The following is a 21,055-nucleotide window of genomic DNA, read 5'->3' on the forward strand; positions in this document are numbered from 1 at the left end:
TTTTGCTCAGTAGAGGGCAACACCGCCTCCACGCAGCAGCGAGTGCTGGTCCTCGGCGCGACCCGTAGTTCACTTCGGACGGCGGGATCCAAGTCAAACACAACACACCGGGCGCGTTGTTTGTGTCTTTTCTTTTTTTTTTACATTCAACCGCTGACCACCGATCCCTTGCGAGGTATTTTCTACAGCCAAAGTCAACCATATAAAACCCTGTCTGTTCATGAAACGAGGCGGACATGACGGAGCTGGACACGAGCTAATATGCTAACGTCACTAGCTTCTCACCTGGTTTTTGACAACTTTCTGTCTTTGTGTTGAAGATGTGTTCTCTGGCGCTGTTTCCTCCTCCTCTGCCATCGGGGGAAACCACCCTGTGCGAGTCCAACAACGAGCTGCTGTCCAGGACCTCCACCGAGGAGCCGCTGAACCAGGTTTGTCATCTGTCACTCACAGTGGTTCATGTTGCCTTCACTTACAGTAGAAATACGAACACACGTTTTTTTCAATGTGCAGGATCCAAGTCTTCTGAGCCTCTATTTCCCCCGGGACAGCCTGAAGCCGCACACTCGCACAGAAAGCAGCAACAGCAGCAGTAAAGCAGTGTTTCTGGACCACTCAGAAACTCTGTGGGTCAGAAGTGCAGCTGCATGGTAAATACTTGACTCAAACGATCCAAAAAAACTACATCTTTAATGTTGTTTAGGTGCTGTTTACTTTTGATTTCTCACATCATTATATCGTTTATTCTACTAAACGATATTGTATTTTCTTTTTGATGTAATAGCAACACCTGCTGGCCACTTCGGGTTTTAACCTAAATTTGGAACCGCATTCATCCAGATAACTTGCTCTCTGTCTGTTTCCAGGAGAGATGAAGGCTTCACTGGTTTACTCTCTGAAATCACAAACTCGCACACGGAAGGTTGGTACTTGTCTTTTTTTTTTTCAAAATGAATCCAGAGATTCTGATTTGAGTCACTCTTCCCTGCTCTCTTAGTGCCCAAATGCGTGTCCGTGAGCTGTGCATGTGTTCTGGCACTGCTCGAGAAGGTTTGGTCTTTTCACAACTTCCTCTTCCCTCACGCGACTGTAAGTGTACCTGCTTTTTTAAATCTAATAAAGATACATTTCTAGTGTTTATTACTGTCATATCGTTCCAGATGAGCGGTGAGGACATGATCTCTGAGTTTTCACAAGTATTGAACTGGTATGGCAGAACACTTGATAGTCAGAGTGACATCTGGGGTGAATAATGACTCTAAAGTGCTTTCCTCCGCTGTGTCAGGTCGGACTCGGTGGTGCGAGCCTTCACCTGGCATCCTCACGCTGATAAATTTGCTGTAGCGCTTTTGGACGACTCGATCAAGATCTACAACCCAAAAAGGTGATTGTGGCAAGAATCTGGCGATACCATACGTATCACGACAGAGGGGCAACGATGCCATATAATTGCAAAAGAGTAGGAACAAGTATATATTTGTAGTATTGTCCGAGTACTTGACTCTGGTGTTGCATTTACAAACCACGTGACTCTTGATGATGTCGTAACAGCTTTCTTTTGTTTTGAAACCTATATATGCCCAAATATCACTTTAAAAGTTGCTGTTGTCAACTGTATCCTCTTACCCTCAGTCATCGCCGGTATTTTTCTAACATCCAGAAGTTTATTTACAACACAAAATGAACTAACGCTGTGAACTTATGCATTTTAATCTAAAATAAAAAGTAATTATTGTATTTTTATTATTTATTTGAATGGAAAATCTGAGAAATAACACAAAGAAGATGTTTTTCTAATGAATATTGTTGCAACAGTTCCACCACGCCCACGCTGAAGCACCGTCTGCAGAAAAGTGTGGCAGAGTTGCGGTGGAAGCCGCTGTGCGCCTCAGCTCTGGCCGCTGCTTGTCACAACTGTATCCTGGTGTGGAACGTGGATCCGTGTTCTCTCTCCACCAGGTGAGCGACCCCTCATCCTTTTGAATTGATTTAAGCTCACTACCTTGTCTTCCGCCTGCTTCACAGGCCTTCCTCGGGTTGTGCGCAAATCCTTTCTCACCCCGGCCACTCTCCGGTCACCTCCATCGCCTGGTCACCGAGCGGCTCCCTGCTGGTGTCGGCCTCGCCGATGGACACGGCGATGATGGTGGGAACTTTATGTGACGTTTCCATAGGATGCTGAGTCGTGTTGATCCTTAGGTCTGGGACGTAGCCGCCGAGAACTGTGTGCCGCTGCAGCGCGTGGGAGGAGGCGGAGTCACGTTCCTCTCCTGGTCCCCCGACGGCAGCCACGTCCTGGCCTCCACCCCCTCGGCCCTCTTCAGGTACTGACTCTTGAGTTGATCGACATGTTGTTGCTCACCTAATGGATTTAATCACGGTCAGGGTGTGGGAGACGAGGATGTGGACCTGCGAGCGCTGGCCAAGTGCGAAAGGTCGCTGCCAGGTGAGGAGCGTCACTTCTGGCAAATTTTTTAAAAAAGATATGATTCAATTTCTGGTTTTCTTTTGAAGTCCGGCTGTTGGAGTCCTGATGGATGTCGACTTCTCTTCACTGTACAAGGGGAGTCCCTTATCTACGCTCTGACCTTCAGTGATGTGCCAGGTCAGTCTCTCACCTGCTAAATAGGAAGAAAGGTTTTTCTATAAGCTGTGATTCCAACAGGCTCGTCTACCAACTCCCTCAAAGGATCCCAGACGGCAGCTGTGGTGGCCGACCTGTCTGAAACCACCTTTGACACACCAGCTGGAGGCATCATGTGAGTGAACCATAACGGCATCATCTTTTGAGCTAACTCAGGGCAGTATGATACACATTTACATTTTTCTTTTATACTTTTCAGTGTCGGTGGAGAAATCCAGTCTTTAATTTGGGACCCGAGAGGAGAAAGACTGGCTGTTCTTCTCAAAGGTATTTAAATATATTTAGCTGTTTTCAGAAACGGCAAGACTCCTTTTTATTGTTCAGTCTTATATCATCAGGATTTATTGGTTCAGCACTAATTACCGCTCCCACCATGATATCGTTGCCGACAGAACCGTAACTCCCATGATGTCTTTCTGAACACGGCTTATTGGATGCTAAAACACTGTCATTTTAATTTTTAATGTTACTTTGTCAAAAGTGATCGACATCTGTGATTGGTTGAATGGGCCGCAAAACATTTTTGGAGCTGTTTAGGTCACCGTTACTGAGACCTCATATGCTGAGTTTAAATTAATGCTGCTTATTTAAATAAGTGTAAAATTAGAATGTCACTACTTTGGGGATTTATTTAATGAGGGGTAGGGGGGTTAAGAATGTAACCCCCACGATAAACGAGGGACCACTGTATATCAAACGACAATTTTTGTTCATGAATGCGTGTGTCGCACAGGTGATGCTCTAACGGCGAACAGACCGGCCATCATAGCCGTTTTCAAGACGAGAACTCACCCCATCTTTGAGCTGCTGCCATGGTTTGTGTAGTCTTTTTGTCGTGTTTCGATTTGTGCTCATCGTGTGGTTCTCCTTCAGTGGTTTTGTTCAAGGGGAGCCTGACGCTACACCCCGACTCATCCAGTTTCACCCCAATTTCAAGCACGGAGCTCTCCTCACTGTGGTCAGCTTTTTTTTTAAAAGATTGTGTTTGTTTTTATTTTAAGCTCCCTTGTTTCCAACTCTCTTTGTGGTTTCAGTGCTGGTCCAATGGAAATATCACACACGTGCCTTTCTACTTCCTGAGTGCCAGTGTCCGACAATTGGGCTTGAATGGAAGTCCGACGGTGCCCCGGCCTGAAGAGCGCACGTCTGAATGCGTCAGTCAGTCTCTGTTCACAGAATTTCTCTCGTGAGCCTTTTGATGTTCGTAATAAATGTGCTGGAGCTGATCTTGAGTTGACTGGTGTTTGTCATGACTTTCATTTGTTACGTGTCCTTGTGTTGTTTGAGATTTATAATGGGATCAGATCAATTAATGAACACTCCACACATTACTCGGCACTTAATTGTTTCAGAAACAATATTCTTTGGATCTCTTAGAGAGGGTCTTGGTTTATTCCAGCTACATAGGGGCAGTTGACCCCCTGGACGAGTTAAACTACTCGTACAAACCCTTTTCATCAGTGACTGAATATTCTCCAAATACCCACAATCATTTTCAGTCACGACGAGATGCAAAAGGATCATTCAAACTCAAAGTCAGCTTCGCTCTTATTCGTTTCTTCTTTTTATTTCCAATTTACATCAATAAGAAGTGTAACAAAATAAAAACAAAAAAAAGATCATAATAAACTTAATTTAAAAAAAATGTACATGCCCTCACGCACACAGAGACGTCCCACCCTGGCTGTTTCCCCCTCAGCTACCTCAATCTGTTCCCTTCTGCGTCAGTCCGAGCGTCCTTCCTGCAGGGTGGAGTGTGAGTGTGTGGTGTGAGGCTAGTGGGAATTAAGGGTGGAGGGTTTTGGGGGGGCACCATCTGAAAAGAGGGCGCCCTAAAGTAAAGGTTCAGATCCACCTGACCGAGAATTTTGGTGAGCTTTGATTGCGTCTCCATGTTTCACCTTGTTTTGAAGCGTGAGGTAGCTTTAAACAATCCGGATGACGACAATTCAAAGCAGAAAGTTGTTCAAATATTTGTGGGAGTGAAATCTGCTGATGGGAACCAGAATCTTCATGTAACCTCACAAACACAAACGCATGAACACACATCATGTGGATTTACATAGAAATCTGGTCGCTTATAAACATGAACCTTTACAACAATAGAACCAAGGATTCATATCATACACAGTAAGTTTTGGCTCCTGCTTGTTTTCACTGATATTTTACTTCGATTTTGGTTTACACTGATTCAGAATGACAGGAAGGATACTGGGAGGGAGTTGGAGTAGGACTAGGACAGAGTTGTGCGGCTGCTCTGTAGTGGAAACGGGCTTCTCTGACTTCCGTCCAGTCCTACCTCAGCTCTGCCCACTCACGCTGGACAATAAATAGTCATGTTCGTAACTCTTCCTCCCGGCTCTGACTGGTTCCCGTCCATCAGGGGTGGGTTGACAGAGAATGCTGGAAGGATGTACAGATATTGCCGGTGCCCATCAGTGCTAACATCCAGGGAGTACAACTATGGAGAGCACTTTGCTGTGAAAGTCCAATTTCTTTGCTATTTCCAGTCTTCTTGATTGTGAAGTGTTTTCTGTTTTACATGGTTGACTTTATACATTTCCTGTTATTCTGGGGGGCTTTGGTGATATTCCACTCTACAAGAAGCAGACGGGGCCTACGTCCAGTCCGAACTCCTGGTCCGCTCCGCCGATGTCCATGGGAGCAATGTCCACGATCGGCAGGCGGGAGGTTTTCTGTGTTTTGTACTCAAAGACGGTCTTGCCCCACCGGCCTGTGTGCTTCTGTTGGCAGAGGAAAGGAGACAAGATGTTTAGTGAGGACCCTCAACATTTATCATGTGAGGAGACATGGTGATCTTCCATTAAATGGAGCAGGACGTCATCACAAGTGGACCTGAGTGTATTTGGATTTGCACAATTCAAAAATAATGCTAGGAGTGGATTCCTTTCAACATAGGCTACATTTTCAATATTTTTAATAAATTGTTTTTGCCTTCATTGGAAAAAAACAAATTGTGCCAACATATAAAATGGTTAAAGACTCCAATAATAACTTGATGTTCCTTGACAAAAATGTTGATGATAATGGTAAAAGAACTAAACAATAGCTTAATATTTATATATTTCTTGATGGTTTTGGTGAAAAAAAGTTTGGGATTTTAGCTTTTCAGCCTGATGGTCTCAATTTCGGGACTGCCGCTACATTGACAACAGACATAATAATCTATAAACTGTGCATATCTTGCTTCCTCTCAGTGAACTCATCAATGCAGCTTTGTGCATGAAGCAAATTGACACTGAATATGCATTCAAATGTCATTGTCATGAGACAATGTACCAATGTTCCATAAGAAATTGTAGAGGCTGATGTTACTTGATGTTCAATCCGCTACGGTCATTAGAATTCAAAGTGCAGAGATGTTTAAACACTGACCTTGCAACCATCCTCCAACACGCCGTATGTGAAGCGACTGTTGCCCTCAGCCCGGATCTCTACATCGTTGGAGCCCTGCAGCAGCAAAGCCTTCTTCAGGTTGCCTGTGCTCTGGTCCATGTAGGCGACGCTGTTCTTGCAGTGGTACGTCAGATTCTGGGACGCTTCGTTGGACAGAAGCCTCAAAAAGGTGAGCTGGACGTTGGCAGCGGTGGCGGCCGGGCCGTCCTGGGCGTAGCTGAACTGTGGGCGGAGAAAACATTTAGTGTCTCGGTGCACCTGTTACGGTGAAAATGCCCATGAGTCGCTCACGTGGAAGCCTCCGTTCATGGTCTCTCCGAACCAGATGTGCTTGCGGTCCTTGCTCTTGCTGCTCCACCAGTTCTTCTTGGGCACCTTGGCGATGCTTGGGTACACGCAGGTCTCTCCAGTCTCCATGTTGCAGAAGACCTTCATGGCATCAGCAATGCTGCCAATGTTGGGATCCACCCAGTAGTCACCTGGAGAAATCAGAAGAAAAATGGTCAAGCTGTGGTTGAAACCAAAAAGAATGATGCTGTCATTTGTGAGAGACTAGGAGCAACACAGCCTCAGAGCACGTACCGCTCTTCCATTCAGGGTGGCACAGTTTCAGGTCCCGGCAGGAGCGTGCAGGGTTCTTCTGAGAGCCGTCTGGGCTGCGCAGGGTCTCAATCTGGTTGTTCAGGGACTTGAGTGTGGAGTCCACTTCCACATCGTGCTGCCGGAGGGAGCTGGAGGCCTCATCGGCCCGCATGTACCTGAGCGGATCGGAAGACTTTTCAGTCTGACCAAGACCGGCGAACGCAGACATGTCAATGCCAGGTCCAGGAGGACCAGGAGGACCAGGAGGTCCAGCGTTACCAGGAGGACCCTAAAGAGGAGAAGAAATAAAGTGAGTCCCTCTCATCAATTAAGCAAAAGTCAGTGTATACTTACAGAAGGACCAGATTCTCCAGAACGTCCACGAGGTCCAGGAGGTCCAATAGGTCCTGGCTGTCCATTAGATCCATCTTTACCAGCAGGTCCATTTGGTCCAGCTGGTCCCTATATGGACAACATTTTCAGTGTTTATATTAAAGTTAATAAATATCAGAAAATCTTTATGGTCCTTAATATGGTTTTGCTAATTTACACCATTTGATGTTTTCTCAATCCCCCTGTCTCTCTTCTCCCGCCAAGCCAAGTCACAGCAGCAGACCGGCATCACTGAGTCTGGTTCTGTTCGAAATTTCTGCCTGGGTCACTCATTGTGATTCGCTGGATCCTGTTTTTCTTTTCTCTTGTATAGTTTTATTTAAACTAAGAGTCTTTAGATAACTTTGTTATTATTCCACCCTTTAAAAAAGATTGGGTTGGATTTGCCTTATTTAACTTTTTTCACAACACACTTGTTGTGCATCCACAACTTTTTCAAAATGGCCGACAAGCCACCTCTGTGTTGATATCATGTCATCATCTTAAACCGAAAATACATTTGGTTTCTTCAAATTTTAATCAAGTACAATTGTTCTTTGTATGCATTTCCAATAAAACAGATCTGTTTTCATTCTGATAGAGATTATTTGGGACTAAATTGTGTGTGTACTCGTCATCCATTGTGATGATCAGTCTGCAAGTATGTAAAACAACATCATTGGTCTTCAAATATAACTTTGAAAAGACCGGAACACATTTATATATTTCCATCAACTCCATATTCTGGAGCTTAATATTCACAACGATCCTCACTCTTGACATTTTCAACCTCCTTCCCTAATCACCGCCAAAGCTCCCCTTGAGGAGTTACGCTGCTTTATTTCAAATCTCTGCAGCAGTGACTTGACAATCTCTCTCGTCTGCTGTCTCTCGCAGAGAGTAATTACCAAAAACCCTCAGTCACTGGTCTTATCACGGCGGGAGGTAATTACAGGAGGTGGCCTCTCTGGTCCCGGGCAGGTGATTCACAAAGAGACGAACCCCTGGCCTTCATTAACATCACATCTACAGGATATTAAAAGTCCTTGAGGCAAAATGTGTACTTATTTGTCACACCTTAGCTCCAGTGGGTCCAGAAGGTCCAGAAGAACCAGAGTCTCCAGAGGGGCCCTGGTTGAATATTATTTAGAGTCAATAGATGCAGGTAAAAAAAAGAAAAACTAGAGTTGGTCAACTCACAGGAGGACCAGGAAGACCTTGAAGACCAGTGAAACCACGGTGGCCTTTCTGTCCCCTTTCGCCTGCCTCACCAGACTCTCCCTTATCACCACGAGGTCCTTGGGGTCCCTGTAATAGATGATATTAAAAGTTTCAAATGCATTGCAGAAACATCTATGAGGACATCTGCGCCTTATGAAACTCACAGCCATTCCTCGGGCACCAGCCAGTCCAGGAGGTCCGGCAGGTCCTTGTGCACCCTAGGAGAGCAAGTTCAGAATTATGTGTTTCTGCTTTCAAAATCTTCTTTAACCAATGTGATGTTACTCACAGCCTCTCCTCTGTCTCCCTGCTTGCCAAGTGGTCCAACTGGTCCAGGACCACCAGGAGAGCCAGGAGCTCCAGGCGCACCAGCAGGTCCGGTGTTACCTCTCTCACCCTGAAATGGAGGAAGAGATGTTGAAAATCTCCAGACTTAGAAGAATCTTGTCCAACTGTGACTCACCTTGACGCCAGTCGATCCATCTCTACCAGGAGGCCCATCTGACCCAGGAGTTCCCTAAAAGCAGTCATTGTTAATAATGCAGACATGAATTTTGGGTTCAGATATATAATGGTTCCGATGCTAATAAATGAATAAAACTTTTTTTTTTAAAACTACAATGTTTACATTTTTACTATGATCTTGCAAAGGGTTCTTACTTCTCTTCCTGTCTCCCCGGAAGGTCCAGAAAGTCCAGGAGGTCCAACTGGTCCAGGAGGTCCACGGTCACCACCAGAACCAGTTGATCCCTGTTTGCCAGGCTCTCCCTAAATAGAAATGAGATAAGTGAGATAAAATCATTGTTACAAGTAATATGTTCAGACTTTACTAGTATTATTCTTAGATTTCACATTTCAAATCTGAAATAATACACATTGATTAAGAGTGTCAAATCCAATTAATTCAGATTCATTAACTACAGTCAGAATTGGTGCATAATTTAGAATCATTTTTCTACAATAAATAACTTGTTTTTTTTTTTTTATTAAACATCAATCTTTTCAACTAACAATATCATCCATTTAAATAAAATAATTAAAGTTGAGGACTTTTTGCAGATATTTTTGGATGAGATTAAAAATAAATAATTAGATCAATTAAGGACAAACCATTATTAATTAATCTTATAATTTATTACATCTATTGAGCAAATGTTAAGTTTAGTGATAAGGAGAGAAGGAGCCAAACTTACAGAAGGTCCAGGAAGACCAGGGAAACCTCGCTCTCCACGTTGTCCAGGCAGACCCACGATACCTCGAGATCCACCCAAACCCTGAGGACCTGAAGGTCCATCCACACCCTAAAGAAACAGGTCAAATAACTATTCAGCTGCACTCGCCAAAATTGTAATTGCAAAATAAAATCCACTCACAGGAGGTCCATCTTCGCCAGCCTCTCCCTTTTCTCCCTGAGCCCCACTAGGTCCACGAAGACCAGGGTCTCCAGCTCTACCATGTGGTCCAGCATCACCACGAGAACCCTTTGGTCCGTCTTTACCTGCAGGACCGCTGGGTCCAGCTGCACCTGGGTTACCCTGTGAGGAGAAATCCCATCGTGAAAGTTAAATTCAATTCATTGAGACTATTGGACACGTCTCTTGGAAGAATGACTCACATTAGGACCAGGAGATCCAACTCTGCCAGCAGCACCAGGGAAACCAGTGGCACCCTGTTAGAGAGTAAAACAGAAAACCTGTTGACTTAATTATTTTTACATTGATGACTGATTACTTTGAGCCAAAACTTGTAGTGGGCATTTTCCCTGAATGTATGTATATAATATAATAACTGATAAAGAATAACAATTGACCAAAAAGAGAGGATATTAAAAAAGAAAAAGCTATTTCTTTTCAAATCCAGGTTAACTCACAGGTGCTCCCTGAGCTCCACGTGCTCCTTTAGGTCCAGATACACCAGTGGGTCCCTTTAAATGTTAAAAAAAAATACAAATCAGTTTTAAAGTTTTGAAGCTCGATTTGGACTCAATGTTAAGGTACTTACATTAGGTCCAGGGGCTCCAGATGGTCCCTGGGGTCCAGGAGTACCTGCGTCTCCCTTCTGTCCACCCTCTCCGAGCTCTCCCTTAGCACCAGGCTGACCATCTGAACCCTGAATGGGGCAAAAAAAATGAACTTTCTTAACAACAGGTATGTTGAATAGAAACTAAGTTTAAAAAGTAATCACTTACAGGAGGTCCAGCAAATCCAGCAGGACCAGGAGGGCCGACCTCACCACGGTCACCCTGATTGAAGAGAGCAAAGTGTAGATCAGATCTTGGTCATAGATTATGTTTTCATTTCCAATAACTCCAGTTTTACCGAAACTCATTCTCTAAAGCGGTTTTGTCATCTTTCCTTTATTATTTCATCAATATAATTATTTTTAATATTGCTCCTATGCTCACACATAGATCTTTTTCTCTCCCTCTCCTAGCTTAGTTCAATCTTCCAGCTGTGCTACTTCCTTTCTATGAAGCTGTTGGTTATAATACTTTGGATTACATAGAAATGGATCAAGAATCAAGCAAAAAATTACTTACAGGTGCACCGCGAGTTCCAGGTGCGCCATTAGGTCCACTGGGTCCACCTTCTCCCTGGAGTTAAGAAAAATGGTTCAACCAGGTGAACAAGACAAAACTTTTTACTGCACATCCAGGAGCTCTAAGTGGACACTAACCTTGGCGCCGTTGGGTCCAGATGGGCCAGGAGGACCAATTGGACCAGTCAAACCCTGAGAAGAAAAAAGGAAATCATTTTTTTTAACAATAAGCTTGAAGCACTGGGACTCTTTGATGTTGCTGTATTTCAAACACTCACTCTTGAACCATCCTTTCCAGGAGCTCCCTCTGGTCCCTTCTGTCCGTTGTCTCCCTAGTTAAAGGACAATTCGACACATCTCATCAATAAAGCTCATGTTTTTTGTTTGTCCTTCATCAAATGAGCTCAAATTACTCTGTCTCCCTTGGGTCCAGAGATACCACCAGCTCCTCTCTCTCCAGGCATGCCCTGCAGACCAGGGGGTCCCTGAGATCCTGGGCCTCCATTAGGTCCAATAGCACCCTGGATTGACACAAGTTTGCACCATTAGTTTGTTGACATCATTAAGCTAAATAGTAGTTCATGCATGATGTCTAACAACTAAGAATATAAATTCATTTGTCTTACATATTCCCTGAGTACATATTGAAGCTAATCTGCTGATAAACCCTTTAGCCTCGGTCCTATTAACAACCCATCATTATCATGGTACCCCCTTTTAATCTTTCTAAAAAGTAGGTAATCAGTATTTTTCCTCTCAGTTTCATAAGACAATGTGGTTATCTTAAGGAAAAAGGAGGGAGTCAGTATTTGTGACGTGTCACTGTATCCTCCCTCACTTTTCTCTCTGTCCATCCCAGCCGGTCAACAATGAGCCTGGTTCTGCTTGAGGTTTCTGCCTTCTAAAAGGAAGTTTTTCCTCACCAATGCCACACAGTGATTTGCTCATTGTTGAACTGCTTGAATTGTTGAATTTTCCTTTCTCCACTATAGTCTTACTTCGACTGTAAAGTGTCTTGAGATAACTTTGTTATGATAAGACACTTTAAATAAAATTCAATTAAAATTGAATTGTTAAAAAATCAATTTATTCTCCTACATATATCCAACATAGTTTGGTATACACAATAATATTTTAACTGTATTCACATAAAAAAAATAAAAAAAATAAATCAAGACAATCATTTAATGTGATATTTCACATTTAGGTATTGCCTGCTCACCTTGGGTCCATCACTTCCGGGTGTTCCAGGAAGTCCACGAGGTCCCTGCAGACCCTGAGCTCCTGAGCCACCTCTCTCACCAGGGAAACCACGTTCACCCTGTGAGTAAAGGAAACACAGAGTTAATGATGAAAAAAATATTTGATCAAAATCTCCTTTGATTCAACACTTCACTTACTCTAGCACCAACAGCACCAGGAGCACCACCCTCTCCAGGAACACCCTGCAGGCACAATTTTATATTCATATCTATTACACTTATAAAAACATACACAACTTTCTATTAGTAAATATTACTAATCAAATCTAATGAACACATTCTAATTAACTCAATCATATCACAATAATTGTGTATTTATCTTGAATGTCATCTGACCTGGTCTCCAGATTTACCAGCCTCTCCGGGTGATCCTGAAGGTCCAGGAAGACCCTGTTTAATGAAAACATGTTCTGTTAACCTCAACAATGTTCACCATCTGCAAAAACCAACTTCAAAAACTGTATCAGAAATTCAAATAATAACTTACTTGGAATCCAGAAGGTCCAGGTTGACCTTGCTCTCCTCGCTCTCCAGCAGGTCCCTATACCCCCCAAAAAGCAAATGTAATCAGGAACAGGTGATACTCTTATGTTTTCAAAATCAGAACCTAAATACTTACAGCAGGGCCAGGAGGACCAGCAGATCCAGTCTCACCATCTTTTCCAGCAAGACCCTGTTTAATGATTTAGAGTTATTATTATTTATTTGTATTTATTTATTTTAAACTTTCTATACTCATAAAGAAAAATCGTACCCTCAGTCCAATACGGCCAACAAGACCCTTCTCTCCAGGCTTTCCAGGTTCACCCTGAAGAGGAGAAAAGATGGAAAAAAGTGATCCTCCATCCATAAGAAATCTTTTTTAAAAATCAACAAACTCTGTCCCATGTGAATCACAAACTTACATTGGCTCCTTTTGGTCCAGGAAATCCCATCACTCCAGGTTGTCCACGAGCTCCAAGAGGTCCCGGAGGGCCAGGACGACCATCTTCACCGGCAGAACCCTATCATTGGTACAAGATAATAGTTTTACCAAATTAATTTTTTTGGAAATATTTTTTAGTGAAGAGGAATCGATGTATTTGATCTGCTGGACTTCATTAGTAAAAAAATATTTACAATTAGCATCTACTTGTGTTACATTATCTATACTTGTTTTCAGCGTTCATCATCTTATTTCCTGGCCAGTTCATTTTAAACACACATTTTAATATGGAGTGTACATAGAAATGATAGTACTTACAGAAGGTCCAACTTTTCCTTGAGGACCAGCGTCTCCAGGACGGCCAGTGAGACCCTGGAGATTCACATTAATGGTCAGCAGTAAGCAAAACAAAAATGGTGTTGAGGATATGGTTCATTCAGAACCGCAGGACTCACTCTTGCTCCGGGAAGGCCAGATTCTCCAGTGCGTCCTGGGTCACCACCACTGCCTTTAGGGCCAGCAGCACCAGGAACACCACGGTCACCAGCGGCACCCTAAAAAGGTTGATGTCAAAGGATAAATGATTAAAGTTATAGACAGGATAGACAGATGATGGGTAATAATCTAGAAAAGGACTCACTTTAGCACCAGCAAGACCATCCTGACCTGGGAAACCACGGTTACCAGGAGCTCCCTAAATGATTGAGTGAACATTTGATGAGACTTCTGACTAAACATTAAGTATTTATTCATAATATTATTAAACAGCAATGCCATACTCTCTCTCCTGGAGGTCCGAGTGGCCCAGCAGCACCTGGCTCTCCTCTGGCACCTCTCTTTCCCTCTTCACCAGCAGGACCGGGTGGACCCAGTGGGCCAAGAGGACCCTGATAAAGAAATGGAGTTTAATAACAAAAGTCCAAGATTTTTTAATTGTTTTGTTCTATTGAAAACGTTTTCTTTTACAGTTGAACACTGTTCGTTAACAGATAAAAAAGGCAGTTTAAAATACTTTGATTACAGTCAATTATTGTTTAATTGCAGTTGTAAATTCTTCCTTTTACATGGAGGGCGTATAGAAAAATGTTTTGATTCAAATTGTTGAATTTGAGGTACAAGATGAGATTGAAATAAACAGTTAAGTCACCACTGATACTCACAAGCTCTCCTTTAGGTCCGGCTTCTCCTTTGAATCCAGGCAGACCAGGGTCGCCCTGTGGAGAATAAGAGGATACTGTCAGAATATAGAGCATTTTATCATTAATAAAGTACAACTTACAGACTGTCCCTTTGGCCCCAGTGGACCAGTTGCTCCTTGAGGTCCAGGTGGTCCACGTGGCCCAGGGAATCCAGGAGCACCAGCAATGCCAGCACCTCCCTGAACAGGGAATCAAATCATAAAATAAGTCAAAGTCATCTCATATGTGATAAGAATATCCAAATCATTCTGAGGACTTACAGCAGATCCTTTAGCTCCAGGAATACCATCAGTACCAGGGTTACCCTGTGAACAGAGACATTACGAATCAACAGCCATTCTATGAAAAACAGAATCAAACAGAGAGGATCATGAAAGAAAAAGACAAACCGATGCTCCAGACGGTCCAGGAGATCCTGGGGTTCCAGCCTCTCCACGAGGTCCTTGTTGTCCTTCAGCTCCACGGGCTCCAGTAGGACCAGCTTCACCCTAACAGCCATCAAGTAAGATTTAATTGAAATCAATACTTTTGTACCTAAATATGGATGTGTTTAGTTCTATTATTAAGCAAAAGTTATTGTTGGATGTGAATTTAACTATCTGTTCATAGTCTAGTTCCTGCTCGATAATAATGAATATTATTTCATACAGAACCAGTTTAGGAGCCATTTTAGCAAACCTTTGATCCTGGGGATCCAGGGAAACCGGGCGCTCCAGCAGGACCAACAGGCCCCTAAAGAAAAGAAATAAGACACCATGTCTAATTTCAAAGTTGCACCAAGATACAACAAGAAGATGAAACTGATGCTTACAGGTGGACCAGCAGGACCAGGCAATCCATCGTTACCACGGGCGCCCTGTCATGAGACACAAGTTCCTTAGAAAACCATCACTATGAAAATAAAACAATTATTACTAGATCTACACAATATATATACTCACAGCAGAACCAGCAGCTCCAGAGCGACCTCTCTCACCAGGCAGACCACGAGGACCCTGAGGTAGAATTCAATGTTGGTCTTGATCAGTTCTGTTGCTGTTTTTTGACTTCTTTTTTCATTGGTTCCGATCTTACCATGGGTCCAGAGGCGCCATTTTCTCCAGAGGATCCGGATTCACCCTGATAATAAGATAATTGTTGAAAGAGGGCTACATATAAACTTTTATTTCATGTATTAGACAGTGAAATACCTTGGCTCCTGCAGCACCTGTCTCTCCCTTTGCACCATCTAAACCAGGATGACCCTAAATATGGAAAAAAAATATCATTAGTCCTGATTGACTTTGTTTAATATTTTATTTTAAATGTATTTATTGTGAATATTAATTTAGTTTGTCAAACCACTCACTCTATGTCCTTTGATTCCGGGAAGGCCAGGAGTTCCAGGGAAGCCACGAGCTCCCTGTAAAATAAACAACAAAATGTAAAACCTTATGTTAAACATATAACAATCATTTTGTTAACTACAGTTTTATGTAAATGTTATTGTTTACCTGAGGTCCAGCAGGTCCACGTTCCCCAGCTTTTCCAGGTTTTCCACCCTCACCCTAAATGGTCAAACATGTATATTATTTGTTGTACTCCATTTGAATTACTATCTTTAAAAAATATATATAAATACATTATAACAGTTAAGATTGTAATAAGCACTTTGAGGGTTCATTAATATATTTCTTCTGTTTTTTTCCATAAAAGTGTTGTTCTGAGTAGTAAGTTGTTGAATGAACTTGCTGGCTATATATTAAGAAAACGAGATTCTTACATCACTTCCTGGTTTTCCTGAAGGTCCAGATGGTCCACGAGGTCCAAGGGCTCCCTGTGAACGGATGAGAAAGCACAAGACTGTCAGCATTTAGGGCGAATCAAATGATATAAATGTCCCAATGATCAATTAAATACTTACAGCTGGGCCAGGCTCTCCAGCCTCACCAGGGCCACCTTGGAAACCCTGTGGTCCCTAGAATTGTGATGACATGGAATGGCTTAGTCTAAATACATTAAATCGATGAACCTGGCATTGAAAAAATGTACTTACAGGGGCACCAGATGGTCCTGGGGGACCACGGGGACCCATTGGACCCTATAATGGAAAAGTTTGTTATTATAAAAGAATCAATAATGTCAAAAATATCTATCAGTAAAATCTTTATCTTTATACAATTGCTAAAGAGAAGTTCAATATGACATTTTGTTAAATCTAAAATAAACATAATAATTGAATATATAAAATACAACTGTGCAGCTTAAAAGTGTAAATTTCAAGACATTACTAGAATCATAGCCAGGAAAAAATAATATTTCAGCAAGTACTACCACAACAGTTCCACTAGATGGCAGGTTTCATTAATATCTTACCATTGGTCCTTGCATCACACCCATCTGAGCACCTCCAGATTTCTCGTCAAAGCCTGTTGCCATCTGAGCAGCGAAGTTCTGTAGGTGGAAACAAGGGAACATACATAAGATTGATCTTCTCCATCAAAGTGGACTTTTAATAAAAATGTATTTGGCAAATATATTTTTCTATAAAGCCCTGTTTTTACCAAACATGTTTTTATTTTCATTTATCCAAACTCAAAAATACCATTTGAAATGACCAGAGATGTAGTTTGGACTCACCCCTCCGAGCCCAGGTGGGCCAGGTGGGCCAGCAGCTCCAGGGTTTCCGGGAATACCAGGTTCACCATCTCTTCCTCGTGGTCCAATGTTTCCCTTTGAAATAGTTGAGCATGAGAACACTACTCTATGTATCACTTCAAGAGAATGTTTGGTTGTTTAACAATCGACCAACAATATATGTCGGTGTAAAATAATGTTTTCTACCCTGTCTCCCTTTGCTCCAGCTGTTCCTCGTAGTCCCTGCTCTCCAGAGGGGCCCTACAACAGAAGACATCATATAAGTGACAATGACAAAATGGGTATAACTGTTTCCATAGATTATGTCTTTATCAGAAAAGTTTTGAAAAAACAACATTTTGTAAAGTAGATATATGAAAGTATAGTGATTGTGTGTTTTAGTTACCATGGGGCCTGCTGGTCCTCTTGGTCCTACAACCTAACAGACAAAAATACAATTGTAATTGTGACTGATAAATAGAAACATATCTCTAATGCCCATTAGAAATTCACACTCAATACAACATTCCAACCACAGAGGAGGTCAGACGGTAAGATTATGATTTCAGTTGACAAGCCAAGTTTGGTTGAAAACACACAACCTTTCTTAAACCCCTGCTTTTAGCTGATAGGTGCACTTGCAGCGGAGCTGCTGAGAGGGTCTAGAAGAGATTTGATCAGGTTCATTTTGTTCGAGGAATGTTCTTTTTTTTTTTTACCCCTAATTAAGGGGAGACTTTGTGGCTAATCTTCCAAATAGCTTGTTTTGTCAGGGGTATGATTTAATTTCAGCCTAAAAGGGGGATAACTGTAGCAGAATAAAAGAGTGTTGATCAGGGGCTACTTCAGGGAAATGCACTCAGAAAAACAATGTAATGACTGAAAGAAAGTGTTGGTAGGAATAAACATCCACATAAGTGATTCTTCTTTTATACTTACATCAGCAATATCTCCTGGTTCACCTTTTTGGCCCTAAATGATAAAAGGATGCATAAGTAAAAACATTATTTCATGTTTTACATGAGTATTAGAACACGACAATAAGCTTACCTGAGCGCCGAATGCCTCTGATGTTGTCAATAGGAAGATGAAATAAAAGATATAGAAACACATTAAAAAATGGTGTACAAAACTTGTGTGACAATTCCTTATGTGAAGACAAAGCTGTACAGAGAATAGTACATATTTGACATACTATTTAGGCTAAATTAAAGCTAATGGCTGTATACAAGAAAATGCTTGTACATAATCTCTATCTTTGAAGTCTTCATCCACAATTATGTATTTTAAAAAAATGGCACACATTTTTATCATTCAGTAGCTCGCCACAGATTGTGTTAGAAAACAAAGATTTTGATTCCAAGATAAACAAGAGCAGATCTGAGGATGGATGTAATATCCATCTTCATCTCACGGGTTAAAAACAAGCAAAAGCATCTGGACTGGTCCCAAGGTAAGAGCCAGACAAGAAATCACAGTGATTATAGCTCGTGGAGACATTTCCACTGATATAATTCTGTTTGTGTTGCTCATCTGGTGCAGAGGCTCACTTTGAATTAGGCAAGATCCAGCTCTGATTGAGATCATCAAAATATGATTCCACCCCGCAGGGTGTAATTAGAGATTATTTGGATCATTCCCATTCAAAAGTGTTAGGCAAGTTGACGTTTGTGCGAGATAGCAGAGTAATTTATTTATGGGTATGTGAATAAATAAATTACAACCGATGGAGGCAGTGGCGTCAGCGGGGCAGATGGGACAGCACTCTCCAGATGGGATGACAGGGTCGGCACACTCCCTGATCTCCTCGCAGATTATCTCATCACACAGAACCGCTCCGGTGTCACAGACACAGATTCGGCACGGCTCTGGCTTCCACACATCCTTATCATTATACTGCTGCCCGTCCTGGATGCAGCCGCCTGCCTCCTCTGTGGTGACCAGCAGGGGGCGTAAAGTAGCAGAGCAGAGAGACAGGTGGGATGAAATGTTGGAAGGAAGAAAATGAGTTAAGTTTAGGTTGTTTAAGAATAAATGTTAAAAGAAAGAATGGAGGGATGTCAAGGACAAAGCGATCAGATGAGTAAGAAGTGGGAAATTGTAGGAGGAAACAAAAGCAAAGGTTATCCTGTGTCAGCTTACATGCAGATTCAAAAACATACAAAAACATTCTGAGATTAATGCATTTATGGGTAGACCATTGTGCAGATGCTCCTTAAATATATGAGGACAGCAAGTGTGAACTATAATTCACTAGTTTAAATGCCAAACACATAGAAGCACTGAGGTCAGACAGTTTCATGGATTAATAACAGCCACAGTCGACCGTTGTTGGCTGTATTTGGTCAGAGGTATTTCACCTTGTTGGCTGTATTAAATCACCCAGACCTGCTCTATGAATGAGTCCACTCTTTAGAGGGATACTGTGCCCAATTGACAAGCTGCTGCCTTAAGTAAACAGAGGTTTCTCTGAATGTCTTCATCTGGCTCTCATGGCTGTGTCAAGTAGCAGCACAAACACCACAGGGAATTAAGAGAGGGTGACTTGTTTGACTGTTGAACCGAAATAAATATAATGGTTATACTTAGTACAAGAATAAACTCTCTGGCTATTTTACACCATTTTTCTTTTTTTAAACAGAAAGTAAAGACACTTTAAAGTACCTATAAATACATGTACTGGACTCCCATCTGTTAAATCCCTGTTGTTACCCTTTGAGCCTTCTGGTCTGGGGTCAAGCCCTTTCTGACCCAGTCACTTAACATCTACATCACTTTATTTTTACAAAAACCTTCCAAGTAGGATCATAATAAACAGTCTTAGTTGTCTGGACACAATGCAAGCTCAGAAATCAATTTTCATTGGACTCCAATGCATTTAGTTCTTGTTTTATTTATCAAATATCTGATTTATATGGTCATGGTGATAACAAATAGTTCACCTGGGGCTCCATCCCACACCTTCACATCCTCACATTTTCTTTGTGAAACAACTAGGTCATCACTGCCCTCAGTTTTACATGACACAAGCTTGTTTTAAGGAAACTGGAGATGAAAAAAATCAATTCCTTTGACCAGGAATTTAAACATTTGAGAAAGAAAAAAGTGTTACTTACGGTCATCTTCTTCCTGACACCTGACAACGGATAGTAAAACAAGTTGGGATGCTACAAGTAGCAGAACAGTCCTTGAGTCCACGGAGCCAAACATGTCTAAATATTAGACATGCAATAGCTCAGGTGAGAAACGAAGGGATGGAGTCGACGGAGCTCGAGTCAGTTCTGTGTCAAGTGTGAGTTCCCAGAGACTAATGGTACCATGCAGTCAAACGCTCCAAATTCTAAGTGGAATCCACCGCGGGGCCCAAGCTGGCTCTCTTCACCCACCGCGTCAGGGCAAGAACCGCGGTTTTATGTCCACTGTGCCTTCTTTGGATCTTCGTATATTCCAAAATACCAGTCCTTCCCCCAGACCCCCAGTCAAGCTGAAACCTGAACCTCACCTCCCTCCCCTTGATTCAGCAGCATCTACTCTCCCAGGGAATTTCTTTCTTTTTTATAACTCTGACCCTCCTTCCTCCCTTGACCTGCCTGGCTGGGCCAAGAAATGCACCTTCACTTCCACATTGAAGATGGATCCAAGCAAAGGCCTTTCTTTGACCCAAGAGTTGTGTCTTCGGGTCTGGATACATCAAAGCATCAGTGAAACAGAGGAAGTATCAGATGATCCTGTGAATACTAAAATCCGGACAGCCTGCATAAACCAATAATATTATAGTTTCCTTCGATCTAGTCCTTTCTTTCTGCGAGCTGCCACACTTGAAAGAGCCAATCTCTAAGATATCTGAACATTTATGAAATTATAAATTATCCAGTCTTTCATGGTGGAGAAACTGTAGATCAACTTTCCAAATCCTCAACATGAATTCTGGGTTTTTTTCAACAATTGCAGATAACAGACATTTTGCACCAGCACATCACACTGTGAAAATGTGGGAATGTAACAATGGGTCAGCCACGTGCTCTGTTTTGGTCTAGCTGGTGGATTAGGGATTAATCATCAGACCGGGAAACACATTAAGATTTCCAGTGGAGCAGTCTTCTTTATAGTTTCTGATCATCTACTCCAGCTGGGAGGTTTGAGTGTTTGGACAAAGACCATTTACAGAAGACTGTCAAAGCAGTAAAAAAGCACCTAGTAAATTGAAAAGTGAGTCAAATGCGTCAACTGTCTCATTACATGTTATATATCATGGGTTAAGGTGGTGTTTAAATTTGAA

At 42.2% G+C, this 21,055-nt stretch overlaps 2 protein-coding genes across 3 annotated transcripts; one reads left to right on the forward strand and one right to left on the reverse strand.

Annotated features, from left to right (window-relative positions):
* Nucleotides 1–51: 51 nt before the first annotated feature.
* Nucleotides 52–3,881, forward strand: aaas (aladin WD repeat nucleoporin). Its single transcript, XM_087782343.1, has 17 exons — nt 52–175; nt 321–431; nt 514–650; nt 867–922; nt 998–1,089; nt 1,161–1,207; nt 1,286–1,384; nt 1,816–1,959; nt 2,026–2,146; nt 2,200–2,324; nt 2,386–2,446; nt 2,515–2,605; nt 2,666–2,759; nt 2,844–2,911; nt 3,378–3,459; nt 3,518–3,602; nt 3,679–3,881. Exons 2-17 carry the CDS (start codon nt 321–323, stop codon nt 3,832–3,834), a joined length of 1,569 nt encoding a protein of 522 aa, XP_087638469.1. The 5' UTR covers nt 52–175; the 3' UTR covers nt 3,835–3,881.
* A 289-nt stretch (nt 3,882–4,170) lies between these two features.
* Nucleotides 4,171–20,494, reverse strand: col2a1a (collagen, type II, alpha 1a). Of its 2 annotated transcripts, XM_087782345.1 has the most exons (54): nt 19,893–20,494; nt 18,501–18,707; nt 17,827–17,843; nt 17,716–17,748; nt 17,183–17,215; nt 16,984–17,037; nt 16,780–16,872; nt 16,516–16,593; nt 16,196–16,240; nt 16,064–16,117; nt 15,923–15,976; nt 15,654–15,707; nt 15,509–15,562; nt 15,351–15,404; nt 15,235–15,279; nt 15,102–15,155; nt 14,972–15,016; nt 14,839–14,892; nt 14,550–14,648; nt 14,421–14,465; nt 14,241–14,339; nt 14,122–14,175; nt 13,741–13,848; nt 13,602–13,655; nt 13,417–13,515; nt 13,280–13,333; nt 12,942–13,040; nt 12,791–12,844; nt 12,656–12,709; nt 12,524–12,577; nt 12,373–12,426; nt 12,175–12,219; nt 11,997–12,095; nt 11,188–11,295; nt 11,053–11,106; nt 10,913–10,966; nt 10,776–10,829; nt 10,425–10,478; nt 10,238–10,345; nt 10,107–10,160; nt 9,852–9,905; nt 9,610–9,771; nt 9,430–9,537; nt 8,897–9,004; nt 8,700–8,753; nt 8,526–8,633; nt 8,401–8,454; nt 8,216–8,323; nt 8,093–8,146; nt 6,998–7,105; nt 6,644–6,932; nt 6,353–6,540; nt 6,041–6,283; nt 4,171–5,388 (listed from the first exon to the last, which is right to left on the reverse strand). In XM_087782345.1, the coding sequence occupies exons 1-54, from the start codon at nt 19,984–19,986 to the stop codon at nt 5,242–5,244; spliced, it is 4,464 nt and encodes a 1,487-aa protein (XP_087638471.1). In that variant the 5' UTR covers nt 19,987–20,494; the 3' UTR covers nt 4,171–5,241. The 2 variants fall into 2 exon arrangements, with proteins under 2 accessions (XP_087638471.1, XP_087638470.1); XM_087782344.1 differs by lacking the exon at nt 18,501–18,707.
* Nucleotides 20,495–21,055: the final 561 nt, after the last annotated feature.

The sequence above is a fragment of the Callionymus lyra genome, chromosome 19 (assembly GCF_982586985.1).
Source record: "Callionymus lyra chromosome 19, fCalLyr1.hap1.1, whole genome shotgun sequence".
Taxonomy (NCBI): domain Eukaryota; kingdom Metazoa; phylum Chordata; class Actinopteri; order Syngnathiformes; family Callionymidae; genus Callionymus; species Callionymus lyra.

Coding starts and splice junctions, on each gene's coding strand:
- aaas (XM_087782343.1), top strand. CDS start 321: ATGTGTTCTCTGGCGCTGTTTCCTCCTCCTCTGCCATCGGGGGAAACC. Junction 1,960..2,025: donor CCGTGTTCTCTCTCCACCAG/GTGAGCGACCCC, acceptor CCTGCTTCACAG/GCCTTCCTCGGGTTGTGCGC. Junction 2,147..2,199: donor CGATGGACACGGCGATGATG/GTGGGAACTTTA, acceptor GTTGATCCTTAG/GTCTGGGACGTAGCCGCCGA.
- col2a1a (XM_087782345.1), bottom strand. CDS start 19,986: ATGTTTGGCTCCGTGGACTCAAGGACTGTTCTGCTACTTGTAGCATCC. Junction 12,845..12,941: donor CTGGACCAAAAGGAGCCAAT/GTAAGTTTGTGA, acceptor TCTCCTCTTCAG/GGTGAACCTGGAAAGCCTGG. Junction 12,427..12,523: donor CTGGACCTTCTGGATTCCAA/GTAAGTTATTAT, acceptor TTCATTAAACAG/GGTCTTCCTGGACCTTCAGG.